The sequence below is a fragment of the Boleophthalmus pectinirostris genome, unplaced genomic scaffold (genome assembly GCF_026225935.1).
Source record: "Boleophthalmus pectinirostris isolate CB_2022bp ecotype Guang Dong unplaced genomic scaffold, ASM2622593v1 HiC_scaffold_21, whole genome shotgun sequence".
In the NCBI taxonomy this organism is placed as follows: Eukaryota; Metazoa; Chordata; class Actinopteri; order Gobiiformes; family Gobiidae; genus Boleophthalmus; species Boleophthalmus pectinirostris.
Genome location: NW_026571175.1, coordinates 31,909,352 through 31,922,389, shown reverse-complemented (window position 1 = coordinate 31,922,389; position 13,038 = coordinate 31,909,352). Strand labels below are relative to the sequence as shown.

General features: G+C 39.5%; 1 protein-coding gene across 1 annotated transcript in view; it reads left to right on the top strand.

Annotated features, from left to right (window-relative positions):
* The window catches only part of thsd7aa (thrombospondin, type I, domain containing 7Aa), a 437,777-nt gene that overhangs the window by 282,183 nt on the left and 142,556 nt on the right, over positions 1-13,038 (top strand). The window contains exon 9 of the mRNA XM_055157370.1: positions 3,084-3,278. Coding sequence (XP_055013345.1) covers positions 3,084-3,278 — 195 coding nt within the window. The remainder of the gene's footprint in view (positions 1-3,083; positions 3,279-13,038) is intronic.

The following is a 13,038-nucleotide window of genomic DNA, read 5'->3' as shown; positions in this document are numbered from 1 at the left end:
CCATAGAGATGTCATTGCTTTGTCTGGAATGTTTCACCGTAAACCTTTCTATTTTCAGTCAAATCGTTTATTTACAAAGCTCACATCAATGTATAATGTATTTTATTTTTTTACTTTTTGTAGAACCCCGCAGATTGTGTGTCATTTTATGTACATTTGTTAAAACCTTGAAAAAGCACAAATAAAAAGTTGAAAAATCTATCTTCATGGAGACCAAATCGGACCAAGTTACAGGTCAGATCTATGGAGAAACAACCTCATTCACAGTCAGAATGTCTGTTTTTCTTGCTATTCTTGAGCGATAAAACCACCTGTAATTGAATAAATGTAAGGTAGAGGTGTTTAATGTCACGCTGTGGAACATTCCAGGCAGAGCAATGACAAATCCGTGGAAATAAGTCTTTAAATCCAAAATCGGGAAGCGAACGTAACCACAAATGACATCATAAACCCCATCAGACCCTTTATATCTCTGACACGGAAGTCTTCTATTACCTCTACAGGACGTCCCTTGTCGCCCATTCACCCCTCACCCGCCTCCCCCCTCCTCTCGCACCTCGCGGCGTCCCCTCCTCTCGCTTTCTCTCTCCGCTCTTCCCCGTATCGATCCGCCGTTGTCTCCATCAAATGAAAATGGATCTGTTTTTTCCCCAGGGCGCCCGGCGTGTCATTCCGCCGTGCAGCTGGGCGCCTTTTCTCCGTCTGTTGAGAGATTTCGCGCAGATATCCTCCTCCGCTGATGGGAAGGCTGGCGAGGTTGAGGACAGCCCGGAGAATCAGATCAATACGAGCCACATCAGCAGCTCGCCGTGCCCAGAAAACCCCTCTCTTGGACGGGGAGAGTGAGGGTAAACTAAGGCCCCCTCACTGGAGCACCTTCCGCCTTAAGCCGTCGGAGATAATCTGTGCAGGTTTATCTCTCCATAGGGGCTGGATAATGGTGCATACAGACGGCGAATTAACGTTAACCAGCCCGACCGACCATTTTAATCAAAATTTTTCTTACTTTTCGAATCTGGTTCATTTTTTATTCCTGTCAAATCCATAGAATTTTTGATTTATTTATGTATTTTTTACCAATAACAGCATTTTTTATTACACTTTCTCTCTTTCTCCTTCTATCTGTCTGTCTTTTTCTTTTTACTTTTGATTATTATTTTATTTTTTATTTGTAAAACTGAAAGTGCACTGCGTAACATTTCTAGGAAAACGGTCCGCCACCTGTTTGTCTTCGTAGAAATGCTATTGCTTTGTCTAGAATGTTCCACAGCGCGGACTAAACTTATTAATCACGAGGGAGACATTAATCACGCTACGTTACAAGTCATATCTGTGGAGAGGCGTCCTCATTCACAGAAGGAATTATAGTGTTTTTTAGCGAATCGAAACATTTGTAATGAATAAATGCTAGATGGAAATGTTTAATGTGATACCATGGAACGTTCCAGGTAAAACAAAAATATTTCGATGGGAAAAGCATTTTTTGACAGATCCTCCACCAGAAAAGTTACACAATGCACCTTTTGTAGATACCAGGGTTGGTTCTAGGGGAGGGGCCACACTTCTAATCTGCTGATGAGAAGAACAACCAGAGAATTCAATGATCACTGATGTGATTCCACCCCAAAAGTCTTGGCGGCAGTAGACCTGTTGTGTCAATACAACTTAATGGGAGAAGAAACAGACATGTGGAGGATTTTATTTATTTATTTATTTTTACTCTCTATGTTTGTATTTGCACCGTATTGAATTAATAATTTATGTGTTTGGATGTCCCCTGTACTTGGCCCCTGAATGGTCCCTGTTTCAGAAAAATCCTCCACTGGTAAATACATTTTAATCTGACTTTTTAAAGGGCTCACATGACACTATTTTCTGATCTATGTTACAGTGTTTCTGCATCAAAAACAAACCTGGAGTTGTGTTTTGTTGAGTTCCTGCATGAGCTTCCACTTTACTTTACATTTAGATATTTTTCAGTTTGCTTTTCCATTCTGGTTGGATTTTATTCCAGATGCCCTTCCCAATGAAACCCTAGACAGACTGCTTTTTATAAAGAAATGCTAATAATATTACGCATAATTGAGTTAAGTATTTTGGCCCGGCCCTCCACAATATTTTCTGTTTTTCATGTGGCCCCATGGAAAAAATAATTGCCCACCCCTGCCCTAGACATTCACCAAATAAAAAATTCTGTTGTTCAGTAAATTGTCTTTTTACGCTGGATGCCCTACCGGTTACAACCAGCCACATAAACGGAATCTGTTGTCCCGAGCCCCAGGGTTTTAGGGGCCCAGAATTGGAACCTTTGCCTATGAATTAATTTTAGAGGGGATCCCGTGTGAGACTCCTTGCCCCGGGCCCCCAAATTTCTGTCAACGGGCCTGAATGAACATATATTGTGACTGGACTGTAACAAGACTATGCAATTGATTGAATTTTGATCACGATTTGTGTGTCAAACGATCAATTTAAGCAACAATTTAAGCTTAACAAAGTTTATTTTGGGATTGTTTAAAATATAAATAGTATATTTATTTTCAAGTTTTAAATATACAGATTGTAGAACAGCTGTTTTGGATATATTTATGTTTTTCTGTGCCTTATTTCATGTTCAAAGTATATTTTATTCATTTTACGTTTTATACAACGCAAAACTGCTCTAAGGTCCATATTTATAGCTTATATTCATTTTTATTTTGAAAGTTCTGTGTAGATTATCAGTGTGTTTTGAGTTTTTTTTTGAGAGAGAGAAATGCTGAATAAAAGCATCGTGTAACTAAAAAAACAGTTAAATGTTTGAATAATTGTGATTTCAGTACTGACCAAAATAACTGTGATCATGATTTTTTCCACAATCGAGCAGCTCCAACTGTAACTTACAAAAGAATGCAACAACAGGAAAGAAAATTTGAACCAATGACCATCTGGTTGTCGGGCAAATACTCAACCCACTGTGCCACTTCCGCGCTGAGAAGGACTCGAATGGTCCAAAAATAGCTTTATTATCCGCCAAGCAGCACATTTTTCTGCACTTCCCCCTTAAGCCGCTCTCTCACCCAGATGTGTGCTTTTGCTTCCAGGTGAATTTGTGGAGAGGCAGCTGTGCCGCGATGCCATCCTGCCCATGCCCGCCATCTGCGAAGTGCCTTGCCCCAAAGACTGTGCCCTGAGTCCCTGGACCCCCTGGACCCTCTGCTCCCACACCTGCTCCGGGAAGAACACCGAGGGCAAGCAGACCAGAGCCAGGTCCATACTGGCCTACAACGCTGGAGAAGGTTGGTGACACAAGAGTTTGGACATTCTGTGTGTGTGGAGTTTATTTTGGTTGAGAATTCTTATATATGCAAAAAAAAAAAAAAAAAAAAAAAAAGCCGACACATTCAAGCAAACAAAAAACACAATTTGCTTCCATAAATAATGACAAAATTAAATTATTTTTAGTGGCAAAAAAAAAAAGAACAAACAAAAAAAAAAACATTATCCACATTTGTATGGTTGAAAATGGACATTATGGACATTTCTATAGGTTACCATGGCGACAATCATTAGTGTTAGTCATTAGGGTTCCCACAGTCATGGAAATCCTGCCTGGAAAGGTCATGGAAATTGAAAATGTTCTTAACCAGGCCTGGAAAAGTTGTGGAATTCTGTAAATCCAATGAAAGTTTTGGAAAAGTCATTGGAGTTTCAGTATCTTTTTCACGCAACTGCAGCGTTCTGTTAAGTTTTCATTAAATTATTATGATTATTTCTACGACTTTTGTTTAAACAAGACGACAATAAATGCACTGACAGTATTTTGAATGTTAAAAAACTATAAAACCAAACCATAAGGTGAGTGGAAATGATTAACATTTCATATTTAGCCCTACAAGTTTGATCAATTCTACACATGCAGGTGCTGTAAAGTCATGGAAAATTCACTTTAGGTCATGAAAAAGTCACTGAAAAGTTAAAAATTTTGGCAGTGAAAAAGAGTGGGATTGTGATTTGCATTATATAGGACACATTTTTTAATTTCATAGCTGTTCTGTAATTACTGTAAATGATAACAGTTACAATACGCGTTCGGATAGTATCTAACTATACAAAGTTTGTGTTTAAAGAAAATAAAATATCAGTCTCTGCTTTAGTATCGGCTAATATTGAGTATCGGTCAAACTGTCAACATCGGTATCGAAGCAGAACAAGCTAGACTGGTGCATCCATAGTGACCAAATGGCATTCACTGTATGAACTATTCAGCAGAAAACCAGCAATTATTATTATTTTGTTTGTTTGTTTTTTTGTTAGAACCATCCACAAAGTTTACATTGTGACTGAAGTGGGCAAAGTCTCGTGTCTTATCCAAGGATACAACAACAGAACGAAACATTTGGCACCTTTATCAATAAATGGAAGCAAATTACCCCAAAAAAAAAAAAAGTATCACCATTGCGATGATCCCTCTAGTTGTCATTATACCGCTTTGTTTTGTACAATATAGGACACATTTTTTTATGTAACAAGTCACTCAAATGAACTGTCGGCGTGTGTTTTTAATAAAAGCAGCTGCATTATGATAAATAATACTTTCACACCTGCCAAACAATGCCCTGACTGTTTGTATATGCGCATGTTTAATGTCTATTATTTTCTATTTTTATCTCGGCATCACAATGAAAGTCAATAAATACGGTCCACTTTTTCATGCATATGTGTATTTATAAACTTGAAAACAGACAAATTAAAGGTGCATTGTGTCACTTTTCGTGTCTGGAATGTTTCACAGTGTGGCATTAAACCTTTGTAACACCATGGAAACCAAACCAGACCAAGTTACAAGTCAGATCTGTGGAGAGGCGACCCCGTTCACAGTCAGAATACCTGTTTTTTTTAGGTAATTTTTAGGTATAAAACCACTTGTAATTGAATAAAAGTAAAGTAGAGTTGTTTAATGTCACACTGTGGAACATTTTAGGCAGAGCAATGAGACCTCGAACCAAATTGTGCACATTTAAGACAGTAAAAGAGAGTAGATCCTAAATAAAAAAACAAATAATCACTGAAGCTAAAACAGGTTAAAACTCTGAATAAAATGGATTAAATTAAAATAAATTCATAAATGACACAGAAAACCACACAACTCGGGCAGAACTATAATTACTGTTCCCTTATTGAAGCTGTGTTGTGACTGTAAAACCCCCCCTCCTCTGCACCGTGAGCCAAATGTCAGAGTCAAATGAATAATTCTGTGTGTTCCTCTGCAGCGACAGCCCGGGTTGTGGCGTGGGTTACAGTTATGCAGGGTAAGGAGAGCGACCATAACAAGCCGAGCATCACCATTCAGAAAAGCACGGCCTCTTCCTTAAAATTCAACCCCTTTGCTTCTCTTCAAGGTCCGTCCCTGTTGTCTTCTCTCCGGCCCGTCTTTGGTACATGTATATTTGATGTTATTAGCCACAGCGCTTACGGCTACAGTGTTTTGTGCTGATGTAGTTATTGACTAGAGAAAGTAGAACCATGAGGCAATCAGCTAGAGATTTGCAGACGTAGCACTTTCCTCCCCTGTTGTTTTGTTTTTAGCACTAGCTGTAGCTAAAAAACAAGTAGAATATCATGAAGAAGTCACTTATTTCAGAAAGTTAAACCCATATAATATAGCAATAAGATTCACTAATTCATCAGCCGGTTTCACTTTGTGGAAACTGTTTGACCTCACACCATTAGGATTCGTTTGCTCGATGGTAGGCGGGTACTTTTTTTTTTTATTTAACCAATCGCTGCTATTTGGGGTTAACTGGTGTATTAAACTTTTCCCAAATCCTGTAGGAAGAAGGACAATAACGTCTTTCCCCTTGATAAAATTCACCAAACATTCTCTTCGTTCCGGCTTTAAATCTCGGGAATCGTTGCCAACACAGAATGTATGGCTTTTCACTGATTGGCTGGTGCCCAAACTCACTTTTCCAGGGTTTTTGCGAACCGTCTAGTGCAGGGGTGTCAAATTCATTTTGGTCCGAGGGCCGTATCCAACCTACTTTGATCCCAAAGGGGCCGGATCAGAAAACTCATGGCATATAAACCCCCAAAATAACAATAAGTTCAAATATTTGTGCAGAGAAACACAAATCTATTACAGAAATCTTTTTTAATTGATGAACTCTTTCTTTTGCAAAATATTATAATATTAAGAACAACTTGAAACTTGCAATTTCAACACAAAGTTTAACATTAACTTGTATGCAAAAAGTAAATTTTTGGGGGAAAAATCCTGCACTCGGCTCCACTTTTCTCATTTTTGCCATTTCTTCTGATGAGGGTGTCACGGTCAACAGTCAAAACGATCGTCCTTTAAGAGCGTTTGGAAAGAGACAAGTCTTCATTTGTGCTGCTCTGGTGGGAGGGGCCACGTACAGAGACGCTGGAGATGCTGCTGCGATAAACGATGCAGAAAATTACCAATATTTTAATAGAAAATATAATGAAAATATTTTTGTACAAAATCAGCCTAGGGCCACATTAAAGGTCTTGGAGGGCCGGGTCCAGCCCTCGGGCCGTATGTTTGACACCCCTGGTCTATTGTATTCTGATTCCTAATCGCTGGAGAGAAATTAAATTGCGTGGAGGCACTAGGTGGCCCCAGCCTGGCTACAAAAAATCTACTTCCACTTTAAAAAGACCTAAATACTCAAGTTTGATTTGACAGTTGTGTTGGCCCATTTTTATTTTGTGTCTGTCTAATAAAAGAGTTCCTTTGTTGTTCCTCTAGGTTGGAACGACAATCACAACTGTATAATATATGGGTTTGACTTTGCTCAACTTTCCTTGACCTCAGCCCCTGTTTTCACAGTCACAGTTCACACCCACTGCTCTGTACTTTGTTCCTCAGTTTTATCTTCTTAGTGAGATGTATAGGATTAAGCAGCAATGTGTCATTTTGGAATAAGTGAAAAAAAAAAACTCCACTACGCTCTAGTGTGATGTTCAGGTGTCCATCAGAGGTCCAAGTTCACCCATCTGTGTTGTGATTATGTTTATGGCAAAGTCAGCTCCCACACCACAGTTTTGTGACACTGAAATCAGCAGAGTTGTTTCTTTTACGAAGTCATTTTAGATAAATTTTGTGATTTAAAATGCAAATTATAACATAATGATCTACAAGTGTCTTAGATTATAACTATTCAGCAGACACAATCACAGTATGTCATTAGAGGTGTAACGTTACACAAAAATCACTGTTTGGTATGTACCTTGGGTTTCATTTTCAGTACAGTATGGGAACAAAATGCAAGACAATTTGCTTGTTTAATTATGTTTTTTATTTGTTTTAACATTATACAAACGGGGGGCATGGTTCGGCACAAATACACATACGGTTACACCCCTAAAAAACATCAAATTGATTTCATTTGGAATTATGAAAACGGTGCATTGTATTAACTTCCTGATGGAGGGTCCATCAAATGTTATTATCCATGGAGATGCTACTGCTCTGTCTGGAATGTTTCACAGTGTAGTATTAAACCTTTCTATCTCCATGGATACCAAACCAGACCAAGTTACGGGTCAGATCTGTGGAGAGTCAGCCTCGCTCACAGTCCAAATGCCTGATTTTGTAGCTATTTTTGAGCTGTAAAACCACCTGTAATTTAATAAATGTAGGAGAGCTGTTTAATGTCATACTGTGGAACATTCCAGGCAGAGCAATGACATATCCATAGAAACAAGCAGACGATGGACCCTGCACCAGAAAAGTTACACAATGCACCTTTAAGTACTATGACTCAACCAGTATTGGGGAAACTATTTCACAACTATCTAATACTTTAAATAATCAAATATTAGTCTTTTTAACCTTAAGAAAACAAACACTGAATTTAAAAACTAATCTGAAACTCCCTACTGATCGACCGTGTAATTTCTCAAACCTTTTTTTTTAAAATAGCAAACGCTCGAGTAAAACTTGGCAAGAAAACACTGTATACTGTACGTAAATCCACGAGTACTAAACTGAAAATCGCTAGAGCTCCGCCGCCCTATAGGTGCATAACGGACATCTAAGTGTTTTTGGAATTAGCGAAGTACGTGCCACTGGGATGCCGGCCAGACCCGCGCGCTGCCAATCACGCCGACGTTCTCGCTAAAGCGCGTCAGCGGGGCTTCGCAGATGGTTAGCGTCTCCTGGCAAACCATCAGAACGTTTCACTTCCCTGCCTCCCTTTTTTTTTTCCCGACGACTATAAGCGTTACATGTTGTTTTTTGGCGTAGAAAGGAAGGAGCGCATACGTGGCTCCCTCATACATAATGGATTCTAGTGTTAAAGAAGTTAGTACACGCAAGACGGGCCAGATTGTCGCGTTTTTTGAGTTATCGTTTAGGCGTCGGTGCCGCTCTCGCTGATGGGGAGCGATAGAGGATGCGCGGTATAGGTTGTAAATGGAAGCCCCTCTGGCCATCTGCTGAGGAACGGGAGCGGTGGGCGGAGGAGATCAGAGCGTTTTCAAACTGGAGTGAAGAGGATTAAAGAGTCTCCCGTGATGGCTGCAGCAGAAGGTGGCAGGTGGACAGTAAAAGGTAGAGATACTGAGCGAGAGGACTGACATTTAAGCGAGAGTTTCTATTTCGAGTGGTGGAAGCCTGGAGGTTTGACAAATAAGTGGCCTGAAGATGGTGTGTGAATATGTTTTTGGTTTCTCCACAAAAAATCTAGCCTTTCATCTGCAGGTTTCACTTCACGGAAATCGTCTGACCTTGCAGAATCCACGTGTCATTCGTTCATTTGTTTTTCAATATAAAACCAAAAATAAGAAAATTAAAAAATAACAGTTTTCTTCATTATTTGTCTCCTAAACCAAAATGAAATGAAAGAAAACGGATAACAATTTGTTTTTTCAGTTTTCGATTTTGTGTTTAAATGAAAAATGGAAAAAACGGATAACAACCGTTTACCGTTTGTGACTTCTGTGATTATGATGCCGGACATTTGCACTGCATACGGACAGGACCAGAGATCAGACCGAGACCGGGACCAGACTGAGGACCAGACCGAGACCGAGACCACCAGACCAGACCGAGACCAGACCAGACCAGACCGAGACCAGACCGAGACCAGACCGGAGACCAGACCAGACCGAGACCAGACTGGGACAGACTGCCCACCGAACAGGGCCGGACCTCGAAGCGAAAGGCTCGGACCCTGTCAAAGCGCGGAGTCAAAGCGCGGAGTCCACTCTGGTCCCGGACTTGGATCAGTCTTGGTTCAGTCCGGCATCTCAGTCATGGAAGTCACGTAAACGGGAAACGGCTGTTATTCGTTTTTTCCATTCTTCATTTAAACACAAAATTTAAAAAACTGAAAAAACTAATCATTGTCTGTTTTTTCATGTTGGTTTTGGAGACAAATAATGAAGGAAACAGTTGTTTTTTTCATTTTCTTATTTTTGGTTTTATATTAGAAAAACAGATGAACGAATGACACACGGATTAAGAAGGGCAATAACATCTTTTCCCTTGACAAATTTAACAATCGCTCTATTTAGTCCGTAAAGGTGAACAATTACTTTTTTTCAAATCCCGTAGAAAGAAGAGCAACGTTTCCCCTTGATAAGATTCACCAACATTCTCTTTATTCTGGCTTTTAAATCCTCGATCTCGGGAATCGTTGACAACACAGAATGTACGGCTCTTCGCTGATTGGCTGGTGCCCGAACTCGCACTTCTGGGGTTTTTGCGAACCATCTCTGATTCCTGACCTAGTTGCTGGAGAGAAATTAAACTGAGCAGAGGAACTAGGTGGTACCAGCCTGGCTACAAAAAAATCTACTTCGACTTTAAAAAGACATGAAATATTCAAGTCTGATTTGATGACTGTGTTGGCCCAATTTTATATTGTGTCGGTCAAATAAAAGAGTTCCTTTGTTATTCCTCTAGGTTGGAACGACAATCACAACTGAACCTGCAGGTTACTAGAGCCTTAACTTACAGATAGAGACACATACAAGTTTGTCTCAAGGCCTGTTTACACGAGAACGCTTGCGGGTAAAAACAACTAAATATTTTATCGGGAGTGTCTTTCGTTTAGACGGTGATGGCGTTTTTGGGGCTTAAAAACACAAAAATCTGAAACCACCCTCCTCCAGAGTGGAAAAGTTGAATACTCTCTGTCGTAGTGTTTCCGTCTACACTGCCCAAGACGCAAAACTCTGGTCAGATCTGCTCACTTTGCGTACACGTTTACATCACATACATCACCACCAAGCCGCCTGGCATCCATACACAATCCAATTCCACACACTTTTGCATCACCGTACGCACGCAGATTTACTCCCGAAAACGCTCGCGGAATAAAAAGTGAAAACGCGACGTCACTTTTGCACCTTCTGTTCCGACCGTCATCATATAAACGTAGCTTCATTCTCTGTTTATGGACAGACTCATGTGAAATCTCAGAACCTCCAGAATTCCCTCACTGAGCTGCAGAGATCGTGAGAGGTTTATGATCGTGGAGGTGCTGCGTGCAAAAAAGCTCGGTCAACTTTTAAGATATAAACACTTAAATCTATCAGAAAATGAGTGAAAATATCTGTCCATGCCGCAAGATAATTTTACTTGACAAGTTATTTTAACATAAACGACCTCTAGACAAGAATGAAGCCGTCTCTGAACTAGTAAGTAGATAATAAATGTGAAAACAAGATGAAAAACCTGATATAAGTTTTAAAATCTTGGCCAGATCAGAGAAATTTGCAGTGTGGGGTTTAGGTAGAGATGATTCAGATCAGAGAGAGAAGCATTTTAGGTCAGAACCAACTGGATTTCAGCTTTGAAACTGGCAAAATAAATGAGACTCATGTAGGGCTCATTCTGTTTTCTGACTAGATAATTGTCTTAACCTCATCATGTCCAGTGATTTCATAATTAAGAATAAATTGGCATTACAATTGTTATCAGCAAAAGATTTGATTTGATTTGAACACATATCACATGTCTCGGGGACACGACTAAATCATGTAAAATCTTCATGGTTCATTTATGTGAGTATATTTATAGTCCAATTATTATTAAGTTTTCATTATCCAGTTAGTTACAGTTAACATCATTCTCACCGCAGTCATATCTCTGAATGAAAGTCACATCTTGAAAACTCTATGACTTTATACAAATCCATTTATGAGCTAATTCTGCTATAATTGTCTTAAGCTTTGTCTGCAGTTTAACAGACAGTCAGTAGACATTTGTATTCCGGAGTTTCCACCCCTTTCATTCACATCTCCTCCTGAGGCACTGCTCACGTGACTGCAGGATACTGTATCTGCTAATTATTCAGGTGGAGACACACGTCTGCATTTACAAAAGGGATTAACGTCTGACAAGGCCGAGCCAAGTAAATAACATCATTATCCAAACTGCAAATAATACGCACTGAAGAGTCCGGAGCAAATTAAGATGGCTTCTAGTTGAAAACCATCTCAGGAAAGGCATGTTCGCAGTAATTGGTAGCACTTAAATATTTATTCATTAGCTATTTAATTAAGCATTGTAGCAATAATGGCGTGTCCTTCTTGTGGTAATGAGTCTCTGGTCTGACAAATGGCCGCCGTAATGAATTCCAATAATATGTGTAATGAATGGGCCTCCGAAGGACAGAGCCAAGAGCAGCATGTCACAGCTACAGCAACTTTCCTCAGGAGCAAGGAAACTTATTTTGTTGGAATGTTTTTATTTGTTTGGGTTGAGTAGAGGGTGCATTGTGCAACTTTTCCTGCTTGTCTCCATGGAGATGATTTTTCTTTGTCTGGAATGTTCCATGGTGTGACATCTACTACAATTTATTCATTACGGGTGAATAAATTCGAGGTAGAGAACAAATACAAACACACACAGGCAGGTCTTTGAAGTAAAAGCATCTGGCAATGATGAGTTTCAATAACAACTGATAATATATGTTTTTAATATTGTGTTTTTATATATATATATATATATATATATATATATATATATATATATATATATATATATATATATATATATATATATATATATATTTATTTATTTATTATTATTATATTGCAGCATTCATAAAACGATTTTAGCAACAGCAAATAATTTCCAACTTCATACAGGCCTAAATGAGCCAACTTTTAACATCACTGAACATCAGTAGGACACCAGGACTAAACCAGTACTAAAGCAGGACTAAACTGGGTCTAAACAAGAATTAAACAAGGACTAACCCAGGATTAAACCAGGACTAAATAAGATCTAAACCAGGTCTAAACCAGGAATAAACCAGGTGTAAACCAGGTCTAAACCAGATCTAAATCAAGTCTAAACCAGGTCTAAACCAGGACAAAAAAGGATTAAACCAGGACTAAACCAGGACTAAATCGGCTCTAAACCAGATCTAAACCAAGGCTAAACCAGGACTAAAGCGGGTCTAAAACAGGTTTAAACCAGATCTAAACCAGGACTAAACAAGGACTAAACCAGGACTAAATCAGGACTAAACCAGGACAAACCAAGACTAAACCAGGTCTAATCTTGGACTTGAGAGAGCGAGAGGAAGAACCCAGAGACCGTAGAGCAGAATGTCCGCAAAGTGCAACTGGGCGACGGCTGCACTCAATGGGGCATGGAGCTGTGCACCGGTCCTTTTGCGTGCGGTCACCCGACGGTCTACGTGGGCACACCTCCGGGCCCGTCCCGACACTCAGTCCTGGTTCAGTTCTGGTTTAGGCCTCCTGGTTCAGTCCTGGGATCAGTCGCTGTACTAGACAAAGCAATAACATCTCCATGAAGACAAGCAGGTGACGGACCCTCCACTAGAAAATTTGCCTGTGCACCTGACGTGTCACTGCATTACTGCTTTTTGCATATCTAGATCCAAATGCGATGCTAACACTATAAATATATACACTATTATATAATTTACTTTAGTTTAACTTGCAACAGTATGTATGAAATTGGAAGGCACCAAGACTGAACCTTGTGGAACACCAGTCTCAAGTTTTTATGAAGAAACACATATTGAGTACAAAATTTCTTGTGTATGA